The sequence below is a fragment of the Lodderomyces elongisporus genome, chromosome 5 (genome assembly GCF_030384665.1).
Source record: "Lodderomyces elongisporus chromosome 5, complete sequence".
Classification (NCBI taxonomy): Eukaryota; Fungi; Ascomycota; class Pichiomycetes; order Serinales; family Debaryomycetaceae; genus Lodderomyces; species Lodderomyces elongisporus.
In genome coordinates, this window is record NC_083677.1 from 1,652,818 (window position 1) to 1,672,980 (window position 20,163).

The following is a 20,163-nucleotide window of genomic DNA, read 5'->3' on the forward strand; positions in this document are numbered from 1 at the left end:
TAATATACAACTTGTTATTACAAGTTCCACTTGAACATTCCTTTATACTACTACTGACGCTTTACCCCCGACAGACACAGACACAGAGACCCAAGCGGCACCGAAAGGCTTCAATAGGCACCACTACTGCTACAGTCAGAAATAGAAAAATAACCCACTGGCAAGAAAAGCTTATCTTGATAAACCACACTTTAGCAAACACAAACCATTCTGCCAATCGTGGATTCATTCTATCATTATTCCATAGGGGTTTGTATCTTTTTTTTATTGTTATAATTATTATTATTAATCTGCTAGATTTTTGAGAGAAAAAAAATAGAGAATAATAATAATAATAATAATAAAATATATATACATATATATATAGCAAACTTAAATTTTCTAAAGTCGCACGAGATTAGATCCCATCTTGGCTAACCATCACAAGACTCTTTATAAAAAAACCAACTAAAAAGAAAAGAAAAGAAAAGAAAAGGAACTCAAGGACTAAAATATTATTTTTTGGCAACAAAAAAAGGTTTATTTAAACAATCCTTGGTAATCTAATAGAAGTTTATAAACAATATTTACGTCCACCACCCTTTCCCCAACAACAACAACAACAACAGAAGATTGTTAACTAGCATTTAACTTTGTCACTCAATAATGGCTGCAACTCATCCTTACAGGCAGCTGTCCTATAACGGAATTAAACCACACCATAGCCCGTTACTGCTGATATCTAGCAACCACAACAACCACAACAACAACCACCACCACCACCAGAACATATTTGGCACATTGCAAAGCACATTCATCAAGTTTCTGAATCGAATATGCATCAAACTAGGTATCAACAGAGAACATAGGCGAAATATCCAGCTACTCATACTCACAGTACTTATATTCTGCATCACCTTCCTGTTGGTGCTTTTCACTCCCAACCGTGAAAAGATCCTGGACATGTTATTGTCGTCCCCCGGAACAATTATAAACCAGTTTGGATCGATGTACGACAAAATCGAAGTAAATATCAATTCTACAGAAGAAGCAACATTCAACAAAAACTTGAATAATTTGTTACAAAACAAATTGGAGGATGAAGAAAAAAACACTAAACCAGGCAAATTGTGGGTTTTGCAAAATGGCATTTACAACAAAATGAGCGAGATTCCTGTACCTAGCTATTTTTACTCAAAGAAAGAGACTAAACCCGAAGTTCAACCATTTGACTCGAGATTCACTTTGGCAATGTACTACAACTATATAAATAAAGTACTACTGAGTAAAAAGACAGAGACAAGTGGCATTAGTGAAACTCGGAGTGAAACTAGTGAAACTAGTGAGCCATCAGATAGAATTAGTGTACCCTCTAATTGGATCGATTGGAAAGATCTTAGCTCATTGTACCCATACATCTTGGCCCTGGAACTGGATAAATTGCTGTGTTCTGACTTGGACTCACACAATGATCACGACTTAATCAAGGGTAAAGAAGAGGCAAAAGTTGAAAAAGAAAAAGCATGGGAAAAGGAAAAAGAAAAGAAAAAGGAACTAGAAAAAGAAAAGGAGAAAAAAGAAAAAGAAAAAGAAAAGGAGAAAAATGAAAATGACCAAAAAGGGTTGCAAAAGAGAGACTTGAAGCACTATGGAGAAGTGTTTGACCACGAGAGATGGTGCGTACCAGATTCAAACCTTTCACCTGACCACAATGACGGCCACAAGTTGCACCCAGGCTTCAACGTGTTCCGACCACCAGGTCGTATGACAGAATCCAAGTACAGATACGCTGGACAATCCTATCTATATTCATTTGCACCACCACCATCCCAAATTGTCTTTCTCACAGACAAAGGACCAATCAGTGTAGACACAGACTCAAACTTGGGTCTTTTGAATAACCAATTACCCGAACAATACGTTGCAGACTCTTCTTCATCCACCAAGATCAATCTTGTAAAGGAGTTTCAAACTTTGAAAAACAACTACAACTTAGACGAAACAAAGCTCATTAGTTCATACCACCACAATATCCCCGAAGAACACTTTAAATTCAACCAGACACAAGCACTTGCTGATTTAGAAAAAAGAATTGCTCTGGGTGAAAAACTTAATCAGAGAGAGATCAACTACAAGGAGTCTCTCGAATTTTCTATCGACAAGATCAAAAATAGTCATCCAGGTAAGTACTTTTATGAAGCCAAATTGATGGGTACCAACCACGGTGATCATTACGATTGGCGATTTTTCAACAAGATGCTCTTGATGTCGCGTGAACAGGCAATGACATTGCACCATTTGGTCCGCGCATGGCTTTCTTTTACTAGACAAAATGGTATCACTACATGGATAGCACATGGCTCTCTTTTGTCGTGGTACTGGAATGGAATGAACTTTCCTTGGGATTTCGATATAGATGTACAAGTGCCTATAAGAGACTTGCATCTCCTCAGTATGAATTTCAACCAGAGTTTAATTGTTGAAGATCCAACTGAAGGAACAGGTAGATACTTTTTGGATTGTGGATCATATGTTGGACTTCGTGAGAAGAATAATGGAAACAATGCCATTGATGCAAGGTTCATCGATGTTGACACAGGAATGTACGTTGACATTACTGCGCTTGCAGTAAGCAACACCAAGGCCGAGGAAAAATACTGGAAAGATAATTTGCCACTGCATGTCAAGATTAATGAAAATGATTGGACAGAATTAAACACGGTGATGAAATTGTACAACTGCAGAAATAACCATTTCTACTCGTACGATGAGATAAGCCCCTTGGTGAAGACCGTTGCTGATGGCGAGATTGCATATATTCCAGCCAAATGGGAAAATATGTTGAAAAGAGAATATAGATTGGGTATGACCCAACCAAAATTTGAAAAACACGTGTGGTTGGACAAATTGAGAATTTGGGTTCCCGAAGAGGATGTGTACTACTTTTTGAGAAACAAGACAAGCTGGATTGAGTATTACTCAAAGCCGGCACTGGAAAGAAATGGTGTTGATAGTAACGGAAACCCTATTTTACCATCATACTGCTTAACTGAAGAGGAAAAAGCAGAGTTGCGCAAGTTCCATAACCCATTCAAAGACCCAGCATACTTGTATGCCTTGAGAGATTCTCATTTGGAAGCGATCAAAAACGCTACCTTGCAAGATATGGAAGCGTTTTTGCTAAAAGATGAGTTGTTGCTCACGTATATTTCCTCTAGACGGTTTACGTGGTTCCACATGGACGAAATGGAAAACAAACTACTTGCTGGTGATGTCGGAGAGTCTGTTTTGGGTTTAGCAAAGGAGTTGGTGGTGGAATCTGGAACCAACCTTGAATTGGAAAAGCATATCAGAACAGGCTCAATGATGTTTGACCCATTCCTTTATAATATGGTGATGCGCGGTGAAAGTTTTGAACTGAGAATTGAGAATGTTCAAAGATTAATGTCGCTAAATCAAGAATGAGTAGAGGAGGTTATGTGAAGTTGAGCATGTTTGCAACAATGAAAAGGAGACCAAAAGCATTAAATTGAAGAAGGACGATGGAGAAAAAAATTAGATTTTGAAAACTTTAAAGAATTTAAAGAATTTAGAAAATTTGGAAATGAAATGGAATAAGGTGAGAGGTGTTTAGTTCTTGAGAATGATAGAGAGGTTTATTTTAATACAAAATTTAGCATTTTTTAGACGAAAAAAAAGGCGAAAGAGGAACCCTATAGTAAATTGTGAATTGTGAATTACAAAATTACAACGTAATATGCAATGTAAAGGTATCATGTAATGACGTGAGGAAGGGAAATATTTGAAACACTGCTTGTATATAACTCTTGATCTTTTACTTTACAATACGGGGCAATCAAATAATCTTTGAAAATACTGTTCCATTCAATTCTTGGTAGAAGTGACAAAACACGAGCGCTAAACCTTAATCTTCAACTTGAAGTTGAGCATAAACAATTGTTTGTCTTGAAAAACCAACTATTCATATAAAATATCTTATTTCATGAAAATAAAAACAATGGGGGATGAAGAAAGAAAGAAGAAAGAAGTTTGGTGTAGTTGGGGAAACTTAGACTTTTTATGTTTTTCAAATGTTATTTTCTTTCTCATTTCTTAAAATCTCGGCATTTATGTATAAGTTCTTGGGACCGCATAGTCTAAAGGAACAAATACATATACGCAATGAAAACATCGGTCCTGAGAGAATTGACAAGGATAGGTTTAGGAAGAACAAAGGAGTATTTTTTATTACCTAAACAATATGTGTTGTAGCACGGTAATATCGCTACAAGTGCAATGGATCTTGTAGTATATGAGACATGCTTCGGCCTTTTGCTGATAACTAGTGTACGTATTTTGTTATTGCTTTCACTTGAACTATAAAAGAAAGAAAAATAAAGAAAAATAATTAAATAAATAAATAAATACATAAATGGTAATTTTGGTTTTGTGCGTTTTGAACCACGACAAAACTTATCCTCTAATCTACAAGACCCATTAATTATTGGTTGGGTTATTATCACACGACTGGTTGGTTGTAAGCAAAGTTGTTGCCGACTATCGCATAATCTGAAGCATGGTCTCTATACACGGGTTGTGTCAAACCTTTACTTGATTGACACCCATACTGACAGGGTTTTACAAAAAGATGGTGGTTTTATAGTCAATTGCAATGCCTCCTAAAGGCATTCTGCTTTCTTGGATCCATTCTACCCGAAACCAAGATTTTTATATTCTCTTTGTTTTTCCCCACTTTTTGTTCCACTCACACGAGTCTTGATTTCTTAGCGGTATACAAACAAAACTATCTTTTCTGTTGTTTACTAATATATGTACAAATAATGTATCATAGATATATATATATATATAGCTTCTTTTCAGTGATGTGGATAGAAAAACTTTGGAGGGAAAAGTGTCAGTGTTGTCAAGGTGAATGGTTGCAGGTACCATCGATCTAAATAGAACTATATATGTACCTCGAGACCAAGTCACACTATGACATATATGAAGAAAATGGGATATTTTCGACCACGAGTGACAATCAATATGCATCCTTGTCGAAAAGTACGATTTCTGACTGTTTTAATTTTATTATTTTTGCTCGTAGTGCTGTTGAAAATATTACGATCGAGTGAAGGTAAAGTTTCCAGAGATCAACTGGAGTATTTAGAGCCAAATTCGTTCAAGGTATCTATGAAGAATTATATAATTCCTACCAGAGATGAAGACGAAATACAGTTTGACAAGTTTGTTGATGATTTAGAATTAAGGAAACATCTGCAAGGCTCAATGGAAAGCTTTTATCTGGAATCGGATACAGAGTCGCTGGTGAAATTACTGGTTGATGTAAACAACGTTATTGAGCGCTATTTCAGCACCATAAATGACCAATTGGCGAAATTTAAGGGAATTAATAAGGAAAAGAAAATTATACCATTCAATTGGGCTGATTGGGTTGATTTAACAATATTGAACAAGTATACACAAGATAAAGGATAACAGGCGGGATGTGATATGCTTGATTCTGTTCATGATCGTGATTTACAAAAGTTAAAGGAGATTGAATTATTGACTAAGGAGAAGGAGTGGAACGAAGCCCATAAAGCAAACACTGAAGAAGAAGAAGAACAGCAAACCCAAAAGGGCAAGGAAAAGAAAATGACAAAGAAGAGCCAAAGGAATGGGAATATACCCAATAGTAATAATGTGGATGCTGATGAAACTGTGAATTCTCTTTTGTTTAATCCGGAGATAAAATTCAAAGACAACAAAGAGCTATTAACAAAATACTCACATCAAGGTGACAAACTTTTCGACAAGCTACAAAGATTACGAATACAACAAGAGAATAAACAAGAAAATAAACAAGAAAATAAACAAGAAAATAAACAATCCCATTTATCTGCAGAAGGTGCACTGGAAAATTGGTTCAAATGGCAAAGTAAAAAAAAGTTGGATTTATTCGATGATGTTCTTGATTCCAGCAAATGGTGTTTGTCCAACTCCCAATTGAAAAAATCTAATGTTCAAACAAAACTGTATCCCAATTTCAACGTGTTTGCATTTCCTGGAAGATTGACCGAGCCCAAAGCACTTTTGGCTGCAAAATCGTACCTTTACTCGTTTGCTCCGCTACCCGCCCAGGTAGTCTTTATGACTGATAATGGATTGTATGCTGTCGATAAGAGTTCGAATTTAGTCTCAGTGACCAAATTTATGAGTGAGTTTAACAAAGATTATGGATCATCGAACGACATAGATGTCGAAGGTGAAGCACGCAATTTTGCCATGAAATATCCTAAAGATATACACAATGTTATCACCTCCTATAGTTACCAAGTTCCTGAATCCAGTTTCCGCTTTGATGCAGAAGCAACTCTTTTGAATTTGAAAAGGAAACTGAAAAAGAAGGGAGGTTTGGGCAAATTGGAAGAGCAGTACATGTATTCCTTGGAATATTCAATTGACATTATTCAACGGCAAATTGAGCCAAAAAAGTATTTTTACGAGGCCAAGGTTCTAAACTCTGAAGAGGGAGACCACTATGACTGGAGATTTTTTAATGGAATTATTGCAAATGCTTTGAAGAAATCAGAAGTATTGCATAACCTCACTAATGCCTGGTTGACATTTTCCAGGAAAAATGGTATCAACACATGGATCGCACATGGCTCATTATTAGCTTGGTACTGGAATGGTTTAAATTTTCCTTGGGATATCGATATCGATGTACAAATGCCTGTGGCAGATTTGCATCACATGTGCAAAGATTTTAATCAAACATTATTGGTGATTCCGCTGCAGAATAAAATGGCTGGAAGGTATTTCATCGATTGCGGTCCTTACATCACACTACGAGAAAAGGCAAATGGGAAAAACGCAATCGATGCCAGATTTATAGATGCACATACAGGAATGTATGTTGATATAACAGCATTGAGTTTATCAAATTCAAAACCGCCGTTGACCATGTACGACCCTGATATAAATAATGGGAACGTCGAAAGTAAAAACTGGATGGAAACAAACACGATGTTGCAAATATATAATTGTCGCAACTCTCATTTTTACAAATACAAAGATCTAATGCCTTTGGTCAAGACGTATATGGAAGGCACCATTGCCTACATTCCGAAAAAGTTTAAAAAAATTTTAGAATCGGAGTATAAAGGTGGCACTACAATACTGCGGTTTCAAGATCACATTTTTGTTCCAAAATTGCGTATATGGGTTCGTGAAGAGCTTCTCTTTTATTTTTTACGTGATAGACAAAGATGGATTAAGTACTTCAAGACTGATACCGCGGAGAAGCGAAAGAAATACGCATTTTGGTTTACAGAAACAGAATTAGAGAAGCTAAACCAAGATCAGAATCCATTTACACCTGCACGCTATTTGTTTCAACTCAACCATGACCAGCTTGAAGAAGTTGCCGATTTGGGATACGACGAGTTGCAAGATTTGATATTAAGCAAGGAAATTTTACAGAGCTATATAACTTCAAGGGAATCCACTGCATTTCATCTCGAGGAGATGATGAAATTGATTTATGGAAAACTGACTTCTAGTATGCTCGTAAATGCAATAGTATAATAAATAGAGGAAGAAGAAAAATAAGAAAAGAGATAATAAAGAAACTAGTATACTTTTTTTTTTCTAATAAAATCATGTTCATAATTCAATTACAAACTCTATTAAACTAACTTAAACGAAGTGGGTGAAGGGGGTGGGAAGAAAAATCAAAAGACATAGCTTGATCTATCATAAAAGAAGAAGAAGAAAATGGGAAATTCTTTGCGTTTTGAAAAGCTTTAAAATTTAATTATCAATGGTTTTGTTGTTGTTGTTTTTTCTTTTGGTTCAATACCTTGACCTCCTAAGATTGTGCGTTGGTCATTTCAGATAATTTGGCTTGTGCCACCAAGTTGGCTGGTGCATCCATTCTTGCCAACATGACTTCAATCATTCTAATCTTATCTGAGATAGAGAAATCCTTCTTGTCAAATAAGTCATTCAACTCACCAACAGTGGCAACTCTGATACACTCGTAGTCCTTGGCATTGAACAATGGCAACAATTGCAAATTGTTCCATGGTTGAATATCGTTGTAGCTGGCATTTTGTCCGTGGATCAAACGCTCAATGGTGTAACCATCATTGTTGAGCACGTACAAGTAGGTATTGTTACATTCCCACTTACACAATGTTGAGATTTCTTGCACGGTCAATTGCAAAGAACCATCACCGACAAATAAGATGACACGTTTCTTTGGATCAATTTCTTGTGCAGCCATGGCAGCACCCAAAGTGGCACCAACGGTGTATCCAATGGAACCCCACAAGACTTGGGAGATACCAATTGTGTTGTTTGGGAATCTTGACTGAACAATACCAAATGCCGAAGTACCTGTCTCCGTAATGATAATGTCACCCTCTTTGAACCATGAGCTGACCTTTGTCCAGAGGTATTCTTGTGTGAGTGGTGTTTCTGGTTCTGCTGGTGAGTTGATCAATTTTTGTTGTGGTACTGGTGATGGAACATAGGATGGGTTGACTGCTGATTTCACGGTTTTAAGTAGCTTGTTCAAAGCTTCTTTCATTTGCACTCCTGGGAATGTAGCTTGACGAATCTTTGTATAATCGGAGTGGAATTCAACGACATTTTTGGTCTTGTATGCATATGAGAATGATCCAGTGTTGAAATCGGATAACAAGGCACCAATGGAAAGAATAAGATCGGCTGACTCGACTGCTTCCTTAACATCTGGACGCGATAATGAACCAACATAAACACCACCAAATCTTGGATGCGATTCATTGACACCTGATTTACCCATTGGAGTGGTGAAAACTGGGAATTGTGTGGCATCGACCAATTGAGCAACTTCGCCCTTACAGTTGTGTCTTGATGCACAGGCATCTACCAAAATAACTGGGTTCTTAGCATCCTTAATGATTCTTTCAACGGTCTCGATAACTTCATCTTGAGCATCTGGGTCGTTTGGTTTCAAGCTGAGGTCCAAAGGTGTTTCCAAAAGTGAAGCAGGAACCATCAAGTCCACCAAGTTTGAGGGCAAACCAACATATACTGGTCTTTGGTAAATGTAAGCGTCTCTAATACATCTGTCAATTTCTTGTGGTGCAGTGTTGATATCAGCAATGAATGCACTTGTTTGACTAATGTTTTTGAACATTCTGTGGAAAACAGTAAAGTCGCCATTACCCAAAGTATGGTGCAACAACAATTGTTTAGCTTGAGCATTGACTGATGGTAAACCGACAATATTCAAGATTGCACAGTGCTCGGCAAAGGAACCGGCGATTGCGTTTGTCAATGATAATTCACCAACACCAAATGTTGAAACGACAGCAGCAATACCCTTAATTCTTGCGTACCCGTCGGCAGCGTAACCTGCATTTAACTCATTGGCATTACCTGCCCATCTCATACCATCAATCTCGTAGACTTTGTCCAAGAGCGATAAGTTGAAATCACCTGGTAAACCAAAGATGGTATCCACCTTCAATTGATGTAATCTTTCAAAGAAATATCTACCTAACGTAATTTCAGACATTGTTTAGTTTTACTCTTATTTTGTGCTATCTATAATGTAGTGTGTTGTTGTTGTTGTTGTTGTTTGATCAAAGATATAATTGTTGTAAATGTTGAAACAGAGCAAGAAGATTGTAAAACAACGTCAACGTTGGTTCCTTTTATACACAGACATTTGTATATTTGTATATATTTTACAAGCATAAATTTGTATGACTAGAAATCTACATTAGTTTACACCACACCCAAGGGTCTTAACACGTTTGGATGATTGAATATTTGAGTGGCGGTGGCTGTTTGAAGTCCGAATAGGATCATACAGCATGTTACATTTTTGTGACCTACCCGCCTGGCTTGATCTATAACGATATCGCAATATGAAAATTGGCAAGCAATTATCGTTCTAAAAAAAAGGGAATGCAAGGTATTCTTTGCTGAACTTTCCTTTTTGGCTACATCAGATCATTTTTTTAATGATTTTTCTTTTTATTTTTTTTCTCTTTTGTCTAAATCATGCGATGTTATGCAAGGTACAAAAGCCATGTTGTCAAAATCTGATTGGTGGATTTTAACCTCCGAAACACTGTCTAAGCGCATACTGTAGTTCCACTATAACACCGTAAGCGCATATTCAGGAAAAAATGAATGAATAAGGAAAAGGAAAAGGAAAAGGAAAAGGAAAAGAAGAAATGACATGACATGACCTTTAAGATTTTAATAAGGTAAGAGGAGATTCACAGTCAGTAGATATTAGGTTTTAGTGTCAAAATGCTACTTTTACCTCTTTTTCTTTGGGCTTTAATGCACCTTTATCCAAAATAATCCGAAGTTTTTCCGAAACAAGGAATAGCCTCGTGATTGTATTGTATAGGCTGTAACCATGGGAGCACCCGACATTTAACGTAAATGCAAAGAGGAGAGAAGAAGGATAAGAGGCAGACCGAAACACATACTACGACAGGAAACGCGTTTGTTTTTCTTTAATCCGAAAACTCCCGCAAGTCTTTTGAAAACAAAAAGAAAAAGGAAAAGGAAAAGGAAAAGGAAAAGGAAAAGGAAAAGGAACGTGCAAAATTTAGATTCAAATTCTACCACATACTTGATTACTCAGTGAAATAGCATGCTTCCAGTGTAATGAACAAAAAAAAAATGGAAAAAGAAAAGATAGCAAAACAAAAGAAAAGAAAAGAAAAGAGAAGGTGGTGTTGTGCTGTGCTGTGTTTATTCAATCATTACAGTCTTTCCCACTATTTTTAGTCTACTCGTCCTATCATTTCCTTTACTATGACGATTCCTTTTCTTTTCTTTTCTTTTCATTTCGTTTCGTTTCTTTTTCTGTACTTTATTTTTTTTGTCTAATAAACTAACGAGGTAATTTCCAGCACGTTTCCTCCGTCTTTCAAGTGAAAACGTGACTTGGTCGTGTACTTGTGACCATATATTGTTTTTCTCGAACAAAGTGTAAACATCGCCATGTCTCGCTCCTTCTCAGAAATTTTATTAGTCTTCTGCTGCTGTTGGGTTGTCCCTTTTTTCTTTTTTGGCTTCCTCATGATAAAAACGTGATAAACGGATGACCTGCTGAGCCCACTATCTAACACTATCAAAAAGTAAAACTATCCTTATAACAACCACTATTTTATATCAAGGAACAAGAGAAAAGTGCTCAAAAGACACTAATTTTTTCAATTGAATTCATAAAAACTTAATATTCAAAAGGGTATGTACGAATATGACTATGAAAGATTTCAATTGCAAGCAGGAAGATTTTGTGTGGTGGTAAATCTGTCAAATACAAGTAAATATTTAGAACAGACCAAACCATCTTTATTTCCTCTCGAGACCTCGTGACATTGTGGACCCCGTGACCTGGTAATGCTTTATTTTTGCACCCAAGCTTAACAACACCACTTACACTCATACACAGACACATACACATATGCATACACATATATATACATATATATAAATACTTTTTGCGAAACGAATATTAACAAACTAAAGTTGTAATTTTCTACCATATCATTTTTTTTTTCATTAAAAATAAGAAGGAAAAACAAGAGTAAACAATGAGTAAAAGAGAAGCCGACACAGATCTCAAGGTAGAGTCCAAGGCAAGGAAAGTTGGTGAGGATATTGCTATAGATTCAGAGTTAATGGCGCACCATGAAAAGAAGGATGGAGAGGATAAATCAGCTGGTGAATACAATCCTAGTGAAGTTCATGCTGCTCATCGTGCTGAAAATGGAACTAGCAATGATGGTACAGCTGACGTTGCTGCAAGTACTGGTACTGCTGATGCTGCTGCTGCTGCTGATGCTGGCGCTGGCGCTGTTACTGATGGTGCCAGTGCTGGTGCTGGTGCTGGTGCTGACGATGCTAATTCTGCTGCTGCCACATCTGAAGCTGCCGTGGATGCTGCCAAGACAGAAAATTCTGGGAACGCCGTTAGCGATGCCGCAACAACTCCTACTGCCACTACCTCGTCTGCTTCTGCAGTTGATGTTGCAAAAGAGCAAGTAGAACAAGCTCAAAAACAACAGGCTTATCACCAAAACTATCTCAGGCAAAATGCAGAAGCACACCAACAACAACAGCAACAGCAACAAGCTCAGCTTGCTCAGCAGCATAAACAACACGAGGAGCAACTGCAACAACAACAAGCCCACGAGCAATTACAATCTCATCAACAGCAACACCAGCAACAACAACAACATCAACAACATCATCATCATCAACACCAACATCAATCGCCTCCACCACAACAGCTGTCTCCTCCGCAAGTCCGTGACTCTCCTCCTGTTGGCGTGCCAGAAACAACTTATAGACAAATGTTAAGTACCGAGAAGCCACAGCACGGTTCTGAAGAGTGGCACAGATTAAGAAAAGCCAACCATAAAGAAGTTGAGAGAAAGAGAAGAGATGCTATAAATCTCGGAATCAAGGAGCTTGCTGAGTTGATTCCAACAAGAGATACAAACAAGACCCAAATCTTGCAAAGAGCAGTTGAATATATCAAAAGATTGAAAGAAAATGAAAACAATAATATTGAGAAATGGACATTGGAAAAATTGTTGACCGAACAGGCCGTTTCTGAGTTGAGTGCTTCAAATGAGAAGTTGAAGCAAGAGTTGGAAAGGGCCTATCGTGAGATTGAACATTTGAAAGAGTCAAGAAAATAGTGAACTCAAAGGACGTATTGTTGTTGGTTTACTATCCTTTGTTTTAATTATCATTAATTTTATTTTAGTTTTGTTTTGTATTCTTCAATTTTTTTTCAATTTTTTTCAATTTTTTTCAATTTGTTTAGTTTTGTTTTGTTTAGTTTAGTTTAGTTTGTATAAAATATGTATTAATATTGTTATATTCAAGTTTTATTACTGTTATAATTGTCTATCACATGTTGATTGTGCTGGTTGGTTGTGATGATGGTGGTTATAAAGATTGTAATGATGATTGACAATTGGTAGTTCGCGTAGACCATATAGAGAAAGTTTGTTTGAAATAAAATCAGATCAAGGACGCGGTCTTTTAATTTTCAAACAAAGGAAGCTTTACATAGGGAAGCTTTACAAACCAAACAAAAGTAGTACCATGGGTGTTCCGTTCCCAGATATTAATCCATATGAGGTGCTTGGTGTTCAGCCTGATGCATCGCCTATCATCATCAAGAGAACTTACAAAAAATTATGTTTAAAACACCACCCAGATAAGAAGCATCAACAACGCAAAGCGCACGGCGCAGCCGCAGCGAAGGCAACGGCAACGACAACGGCAACGACAACAGCAACGAGAACTAGGGGGGTTAATGCGGAAGGGCAAATGAACAATGATGGAAACGAAAACTACGGTGAAGACAACGGAGAGCAGGACGACGATGACGATGAAGAGATGTTTACAAAAATACAATTTGCATTTAGCATTCTTAATGATCCAGTAAAGAGAAACCGTTATGACACATTGGGATCACTTTCTGAGGTTGATTTCGGCGATGGCGATGGCGATGGCGATGAAGGATTCAACTGGAAGGAGTATTTCGACTCCATCAACCAAAAAATCACTATTGAAATGATTGAAGAGGATAAAATGAAATATCAAGGTTCTGAGGAAGAGAAACATGATATCATTGCCGAATTCATCTATTATGAAGGCGATTTTCTTAAACTATTTGAAGTCATCCCTCATTTAGAATTCACCGAGTTTGAAGAACAAAGAGTATACAAAATTATTGAAGGCGAGCTACAAGAAATGAAAGATGTGGATTCCTCGATCACTAAGCTGTGGGAGAAATATACAAAGAGTAGAAAGACAAAAGTCAAGAATATGTTGAGCAAATTGGCCAAAGAGGCGAAAGAAGCAAAAGAATTGGAAAAGAAATTGCTACTAAAGGATAAACGCGGTAACAAAGGTTCTGACTTGAAAAGCATGATACGCAGTCGACAGAATAATCGAATGGACCTGCTCATTGCCAACTTGGAGTCAAAGTATGCTGATAAGAAAGGCAGAAAGAGACATTCTAGAGACATTGACGATGATGAGTTTGAAAGGATTCAACAGGAAATGATGAAAAAGAAGCAAACACATTAAAACAAATCAGGTTACTTGGAATTATTTGAGAACAATCTGTTGTAAGCGTACAGGTATATAGAAACATTGAAGTATTTACTAATCGCATTCTGAACATACTTATAATTTATATTTCGTTTCTTGTTGTTTTTATTTTTGAAAAAATAAATAAAAAATTCAATTTGCAAAGTCTCTCTCTCTAATATAGTATTCACTATTGATTTGCACTTTCTCCTCCCTAAGTATTTTGTGCGCACAAACAAATATTCCAGCTGCTTCTTCTCTGTCTATGTTTACTTTTTTATTTTCCTTTGCAACCACCATTTTAACAAGAGTAACTAGGTGAAGATGTCTGATGATTCAGATTACATCTCAGATGGATCTGAGTATGGCGTATCTCCAAAGCCAGTAAAGACAACTGCAAAGACAACGAAAAAGAAACAACCATTAATGGAAACATTTGCAAACACGTCATCAGCCACTTCTTCCGACGCGTCTGGTAAAGATCAGGTGGAAGGTGGGGGTACAGTAGCTTCAGTAGCAGCGAAAGCAGCAAAAGCAGCAAAAGCATCCTCGACTAATGCTTCTGAGACGTATCAAAAACTTTCTCAATTAGAACATATCTTGAAAAGACCAGATACATATATTGGATCTGTTGAAAAGACCAGGACCGAAATGTGGTGTTTTGATGTAGAGTCCGAGTCGATGAAGTTCCAAGAAGTCACCATTGTGCCTGGTTTGTACAAGATATTTGATGAGATTCTTGTTAATGCAGCCGATAATAAGATTAGGGACCCATCAATGAAGAATATCAAGGTCAAGATTGATCCTGAAAACAATGTTATACAAGTGATGAATGATGGGAAAGGTATTCCAGTAGAGATTCATACCAAGGAGAAAATGTACATTCCAGAATTGATCTTTGGTAACTTGTTGACCTCATCGAATTATGATGACGATCAAAAAAAAGTCACTGGTGGTAGAAACGGGTTTGGTGCCAAGTTGTGTAATATCTTTTCTACCCAATTTGAAGTGGAAACGGCAGATTTAAATACTGGTAAATTGTATAAACAAGTTTGGACAGATAATATGACCAAAGTTGGTAAACCAAAGATTACCACATTAAAGACCAAAAAAGAATATACCAAGATTACATTTATGCCTGATTTGCAAAAATTTGGTATGGATAGTCTTGATGAAGATCTTCTTTCCGTGTTGAGACGAAGAGTTTATGATTTGTGTGGAACGGTGAGAAACTGTAACATATATTTGAATGACAAGAGATTAAGTGTCAATAGTTTCAAAGCCTATGTTGAAATGTATGTGAAGGCCATTAGAGAAAGGAGTCCAGAACCAGAAGGCGATGCTGAGAGTAAACCTGCAACAACAACAATTGTTCATGAGGTGTTTAATGATCGATGGGAAGTTGCATTTGCTGTTAGTGATGGAAATTTCAACCAAGTCAGTTTTGTCAACTCTATTGCCACAACGGCAGGTGGTACTCATGTAAAGTACGTGTCTGATCAAATAATCACTAAATTGGTGGAAACATTATCGAAAAGAGAAAAGGGGAAAAAGAAACTTATGATTAAGCCTCAAGAAGTTAGAGACAATATGTTTATATTTATCAACTCGCTAATTGAGAATCCGGCATTCACATCACAAACAAAAGAACAGTTGACCACCAAGCCTTCTCAATTTGGAGGCAAAGAAAAGTTTATTGCCACAGAGAATCTCATCAACAGAATACTCAAGACAGGAATAGCTGACAAGATTCGTGCAATTGCAAATGCCAATGAGGACAAGGCATTGCAAAAAGCTGATGGAAGCAAGAAACTGCGGATCAAGAATCAAGTTAATTTGGTTGATGCGAATAAAGCAGGAACAAAAGATGGGTTGAAATGTACACTTATTTTAACTGAAGGTTTATCTGCGTTGAACTTGGCGGTTGCTGGTTTAACTGTTGTTGGTAGAGATTATTACGGGTGTTTCCCATTGAGGGGTAAATTGCTCAATGTCCGTGAAGCATCGGCGGATCAAGTTTCGAAAAACATTGAGATCAATGCTTTGAAACAGATCATTGGTTTGCAGCACAAGAAAGTGTATACACAAGAGAATATCAAGTCATTAAGGTATGGACACATAATGATCATGACAGATCAGGATCAAGATGGATCACATATCAAAGGGTTGATCATTAATTTTTTGGAGACATCGTTCCCAGGGTTATTGGATATACCTGGGTTTTTGTTGCAGTTCATTACTCCAATTGTTAAAGTAACGGTTAATGGTAGAGGTGCCAAAAAGGTGATTCCCTTTTACAGTATGCCCGAATTTGAGGCGTGGAGAGAAGGCGAGGGTCAAAATTGCAGATGGACTCAAAAGTATTACAAGGGTTTAGGTACATCAACACCCCTTGAAGCGAGAGAGTATTTTACTGCCTTGGATAGACATTTGAAGAGATTCCATGCCCTCCAAGGTGAAGATGCAAGTTGCATTGATTTGGCGTTTTCGAAAAAGAAGGCCGATGATAGAAAAGAATGGTTGCAGAATTTTGTTCCTGGTGATAATCTTGACCCTGAGATGAATGAAATACCAATTAGTGACTTTATCAACAAGGAACTTATTTTGTTTTCCATGAGTGATAATGTGAGAAGTATTCCCTCGATGCTTGATGGGTTGAAACCTGGTCAAAGAAAAATATTGTATGGTTGCTTCAAGAGGAAATTGAAAAACGAGATTAAGGTTGCCCAATTGGCGGCGTATGTTGCAGATGTTAGTTCATATCATCATGGTGAACAATCGCTTGTTCAAACTATTATTGCTATGGCACAAAACTTTGTTGGTTCGAATAATATCAATCTTCTCAAACCCAATGGTGCTTTTGGTTCAAGAGCCACTGGTGGTAAAGATGCAGCTGCTGCGAGATATATTTTTACTGAATTGAATGAAATCACAAGAACGATTTTCAATGAGGCAGATGATCCATTGTTGAATTACTTGCAGGATGATGAAAGTACGGTTGAGCCGCAATGGTATTTACCCGTATTACCCATGATTTTGGTTAATGGTGCTGATGGTATAGGTACTGGGTGGTCTACAAACATTCCTTCGTATAACCCATTGGATATTGTTGCTAACTTGCGCAGGTTGATGCGTGGCGAGCCTATGGAGGAAATGAATCCTTGGTACAAAGGTTGGTACGGAGATATTGAAAAAGTGGGTCCACAAAAGTTTAAAATCAGTGGTAGAATTGAACAAATTGATGATAATACTATTGAGATTAGTGAAGTACCGGTAAAGACATGGACGAATACTGTTAAAGAATTTTTGCTTGCTGGTTTAGGGAATGAAAAGACTGTGCAGTGGATCAAGGATATGGAAGAGCAACATACCACATCAATAAGATTTGTTGTGAAACTTAGTGATGCTGAAATGGCCAAGGCGTTATCGGTAGGGTTATTGGAAAAGTTTAAACTTGTGTCGACCATTAGTTTGGCGAATATGGTTGCGTTTGATCCTCATGGACGGATCAAAAAGTACCTGGATGTTTTGGACATTGTTAAGGATTTCTATTTTGTTCGATTAGAGTATTATGAAAAGAGGAAAAACCACATGTTGGAGATTCTTCAACACAAACATTCGATGATTAGCGAGCAAGCGAGGTTTATCAAGATGATTATTGATAAGCAATTGTCTGTTGCCAACAAGAAGAAGAAGGAGTTGATTGGAATACTTGAGGCAAACAAGTTTTTGAAATTCACAAAGGATGGAAGACCAATTGAGCAAGTTGTAGTTGATGATGATGATGATGATGAAGATGAGGATGTAATTGATGGTGCTGGTGGTGCTGGTGTGGATGGTATTGCTGGAGGTGAGGCTGATATTTCGCAGTTGAACCTCAAGGAAGTCGATGAAAACCCAACCAATGAGCACCGTCCTGAAACGGTTTCATCTTCGTACGATTATATTTTGGGTATGACAATTTGGTCTTTAACACATGAACGATATGTCAAGTTGCTTGCAGAGAAGGAGAAATACCAAAACCAGTTGCAGGATTTGGTGAGCAAGACTTCGGTTGATTTGTGGATGCATGATTTGGATGTTTTTGTTGAGGCTTACGAGTTGTTTTTGGCAAGAGAGGAGCAAGAAAGAGAAAGTCTTTCGACTGGTGGAAATAAAAAGAATGGGACGAGTCGAAGGAGAAAGAAGGTTGGTGCTGCTACTCCGGCGGTGAAGAAAGCTAAGATTGAAAAGACAAAAGTGGACAAGAAGCCAGCTGTAATGATTGAAGAGCTTGCTTCTGAAACTTTGACTCCTGGACCAACAAGTGCAACTGCAACTGCAACTGCAAAGGCGAATGTAAGGTCGAATAAGAATGTTAGAGTTAAGGAAGAAAAGTTAGAATCTGACAATGGTACCAATAGTGCAACTGGTGCTGCATCGCAAGACAAGAGTGGTGACAATAGTAAAAAGAGTATTTTGTCGTTTTTCAGTCCGGCAAAGAAGGGTTTTTCGTCAAGAAAATCGTCTCTGTTTGGTGATGATGAAGATGATGATGATGTGTTTGAAAAAGTGCAACCTTCCAAGACAAAGAGTGCTGCTTCTGACAATAGCAACAATATATTGGACGAATTAGATGATTTGGATATATTGGGCAAGAAAGCTGAGATTCTTGAAAGTAGAACCAGAGGTGCCAAAAATAGTAGTGGCAGTGGTGTTGGCGGTAGTTTCAAGGAGAGTACGCCTGTTGAAGAGCCTAAGCGTGTGAAAAAGAGAGTTATCAGCGTTTTTGATGATAGTGATGATGACTACGAAGATGATTAAACACCGAATGAGGAGGAGGAGGAGAAAGGGTGTATATATAAAAGTTTGTATTCAAAAGATGAGGTATAACTATTGTTTTGTTTAATGTTTCTTATAGTATAGTTTACTAGTTTTATAATCCTTATTGTAATTGGTAGTTGAGACGCGTCTGTTGAGAAAATAAAATAAAAAAAAAAAAAAAAAAAACACAGCCTAGCACGACACAAAAGCTCAAATGTATGATTATGTAATGTGCATGCAGGTACGGAAAAGAGAATAAAGAAACAATCAACAAGATGTTTTGTTGTTAATTTTTTTTTTGAAATTTGAAATAAAAAAAAATAAAGGAAAATGAGTTAATTGGGAGAATAAAGACCAATAAGTTATTATTGTTCGATGTAGAGGAGGATAATCGTTTATGGTGAGGTGGTTGTAGTGGTGGTAGTAGTGTAACTGCTGTTTTTTGGCTTGTTATTGGTTAGTTGTGTTTCAGAATTTAAAAGTGTTTCAGAATCTGAAACACGAATCTTTGTGAAAGCGTATACTGAAAAGCACTAATTATTTTAGTAATGTGCTAGAAAAAAAGTAATGGAGTATCGACACGATTTTTTTGTCGAATTGCATCAATATTTTTCCTTCCTCTTTACTGTTGCCATCTTAGACGATATGTGGAAATTAACTTTCTTGTAGATATGTATTGGCTAAAGAAGATTGAAGAAAGAAAAAAAAATTGTGTATATTGACTTTACACTTTTTAATTGGTTATGTAGCTATTACACATCTTTGTAGACGACCATTGGGGTGAAAAAGCCCATCTTTATGCCACATTCTATCTTAAATATATATTTCTTTTCAACAAAACCTTGTTGTGGGTGCAAAAACACCATCAACGATTGTAGTCCAAAAGATCAACGGTATCAAAAGGGAATGTGGCACTTATATTAGCCTAAGTCGTATTCGAAAGGGGGGGAAGGAGAAATGGCAAAACAACAGTGTAGAGAAATGAAACAACAGTGTAGAGATTGATACTAACAATACCATTGACACTTTGTGATGACTTCTTATTCAAGTAAAACGGCTACATATATATACATATAAAAATGTATATGTATTGCACACAAATGCAAACTGAGTTGGTGCAAACAAAACAATGGAAAACACCAATTAATTCTTTTCTTCTTCTCATTCTCCTTTTTTTTTTTTTGTCTGATTTATGGTAGATTGGGTAATATTTTGGAAAAGCCTTGGAGTCTTGGTTGG

The 20,163-nt window shown here is 37.0% G+C and overlaps 6 protein-coding genes across 6 annotated transcripts; 5 read left to right on the top strand and 1 right to left on the bottom strand. All coding sequences in view use genetic code 12, as the record gives it.

The window, feature by feature from the left end:
- Positions 1–645: 645 nt before the first annotated feature.
- MNN4_1 (mannosyltransferase) lies at positions 646–3,444 on the top strand (the record flags this gene model as incomplete). Its single annotated transcript, XM_001523114.1, has 1 exon — positions 646–3,444. The coding sequence occupies one exon, from the start codon at positions 646–648 to the stop codon at positions 3,442–3,444; it is 2,799 nt and encodes a 932-aa protein (XP_001523164.2).
- A 2,049-nt stretch (positions 3,445–5,493) lies between these two features.
- On the top strand, positions 5,494–7,572 carry MNN4_2 (mannosyltransferase; the record flags this gene model as incomplete). The annotated part of the gene is made up of 1 exon (XM_001523116.1): positions 5,494–7,572. The coding sequence occupies one exon, from the start codon at positions 5,494–5,496 to the stop codon at positions 7,570–7,572; it is 2,079 nt and encodes a 692-aa protein (XP_001523166.2).
- Positions 7,573–7,855: 283 nt separating this feature from the next.
- Positions 7,856–9,553, bottom strand: PDC2 (Pyruvate decarboxylase 2; the record flags this gene model as incomplete). Its single annotated transcript, XM_001523117.1, has 1 exon — positions 7,856–9,553. One exon carries the CDS (start codon positions 9,551–9,553, stop codon positions 7,856–7,858), a length of 1,698 nt encoding a protein of 565 aa, XP_001523167.1.
- Positions 9,554–11,600: 2,047 nt separating this feature from the next.
- On the top strand, positions 11,601–12,713 carry CBF1 (basic helix-loop-helix protein; the record flags this gene model as incomplete). The annotated part of the gene is made up of 1 exon (XM_001523118.1): positions 11,601–12,713. One exon carries the CDS (start codon positions 11,601–11,603, stop codon positions 12,711–12,713), a length of 1,113 nt encoding a protein of 370 aa, XP_001523168.2.
- A 412-nt stretch (positions 12,714–13,125) lies between these two features.
- Positions 13,126–14,118, top strand: PVL30_004468 (uncharacterized protein; the record flags this gene model as incomplete). Its single annotated transcript, XM_001523119.2, has 1 exon — positions 13,126–14,118. The coding sequence occupies one exon, from the start codon at positions 13,126–13,128 to the stop codon at positions 14,116–14,118; it is 993 nt and encodes a 330-aa protein (XP_001523169.2).
- A 367-nt stretch (positions 14,119–14,485) lies between these two features.
- TOP2 (DNA topoisomerase 2) lies at positions 14,486–18,924 on the top strand (the record flags this gene model as incomplete). The annotated part of the gene is made up of 2 exons (XM_061119573.1): positions 14,486–14,490; positions 14,730–18,924. The coding sequence occupies 2 exons, from the start codon at positions 14,486–14,488 to the stop codon at positions 18,922–18,924; spliced, it is 4,200 nt and encodes a 1,399-aa protein (XP_060975556.1).
- Between the last annotated feature and the right edge of the window lie 1,239 nt (positions 18,925–20,163).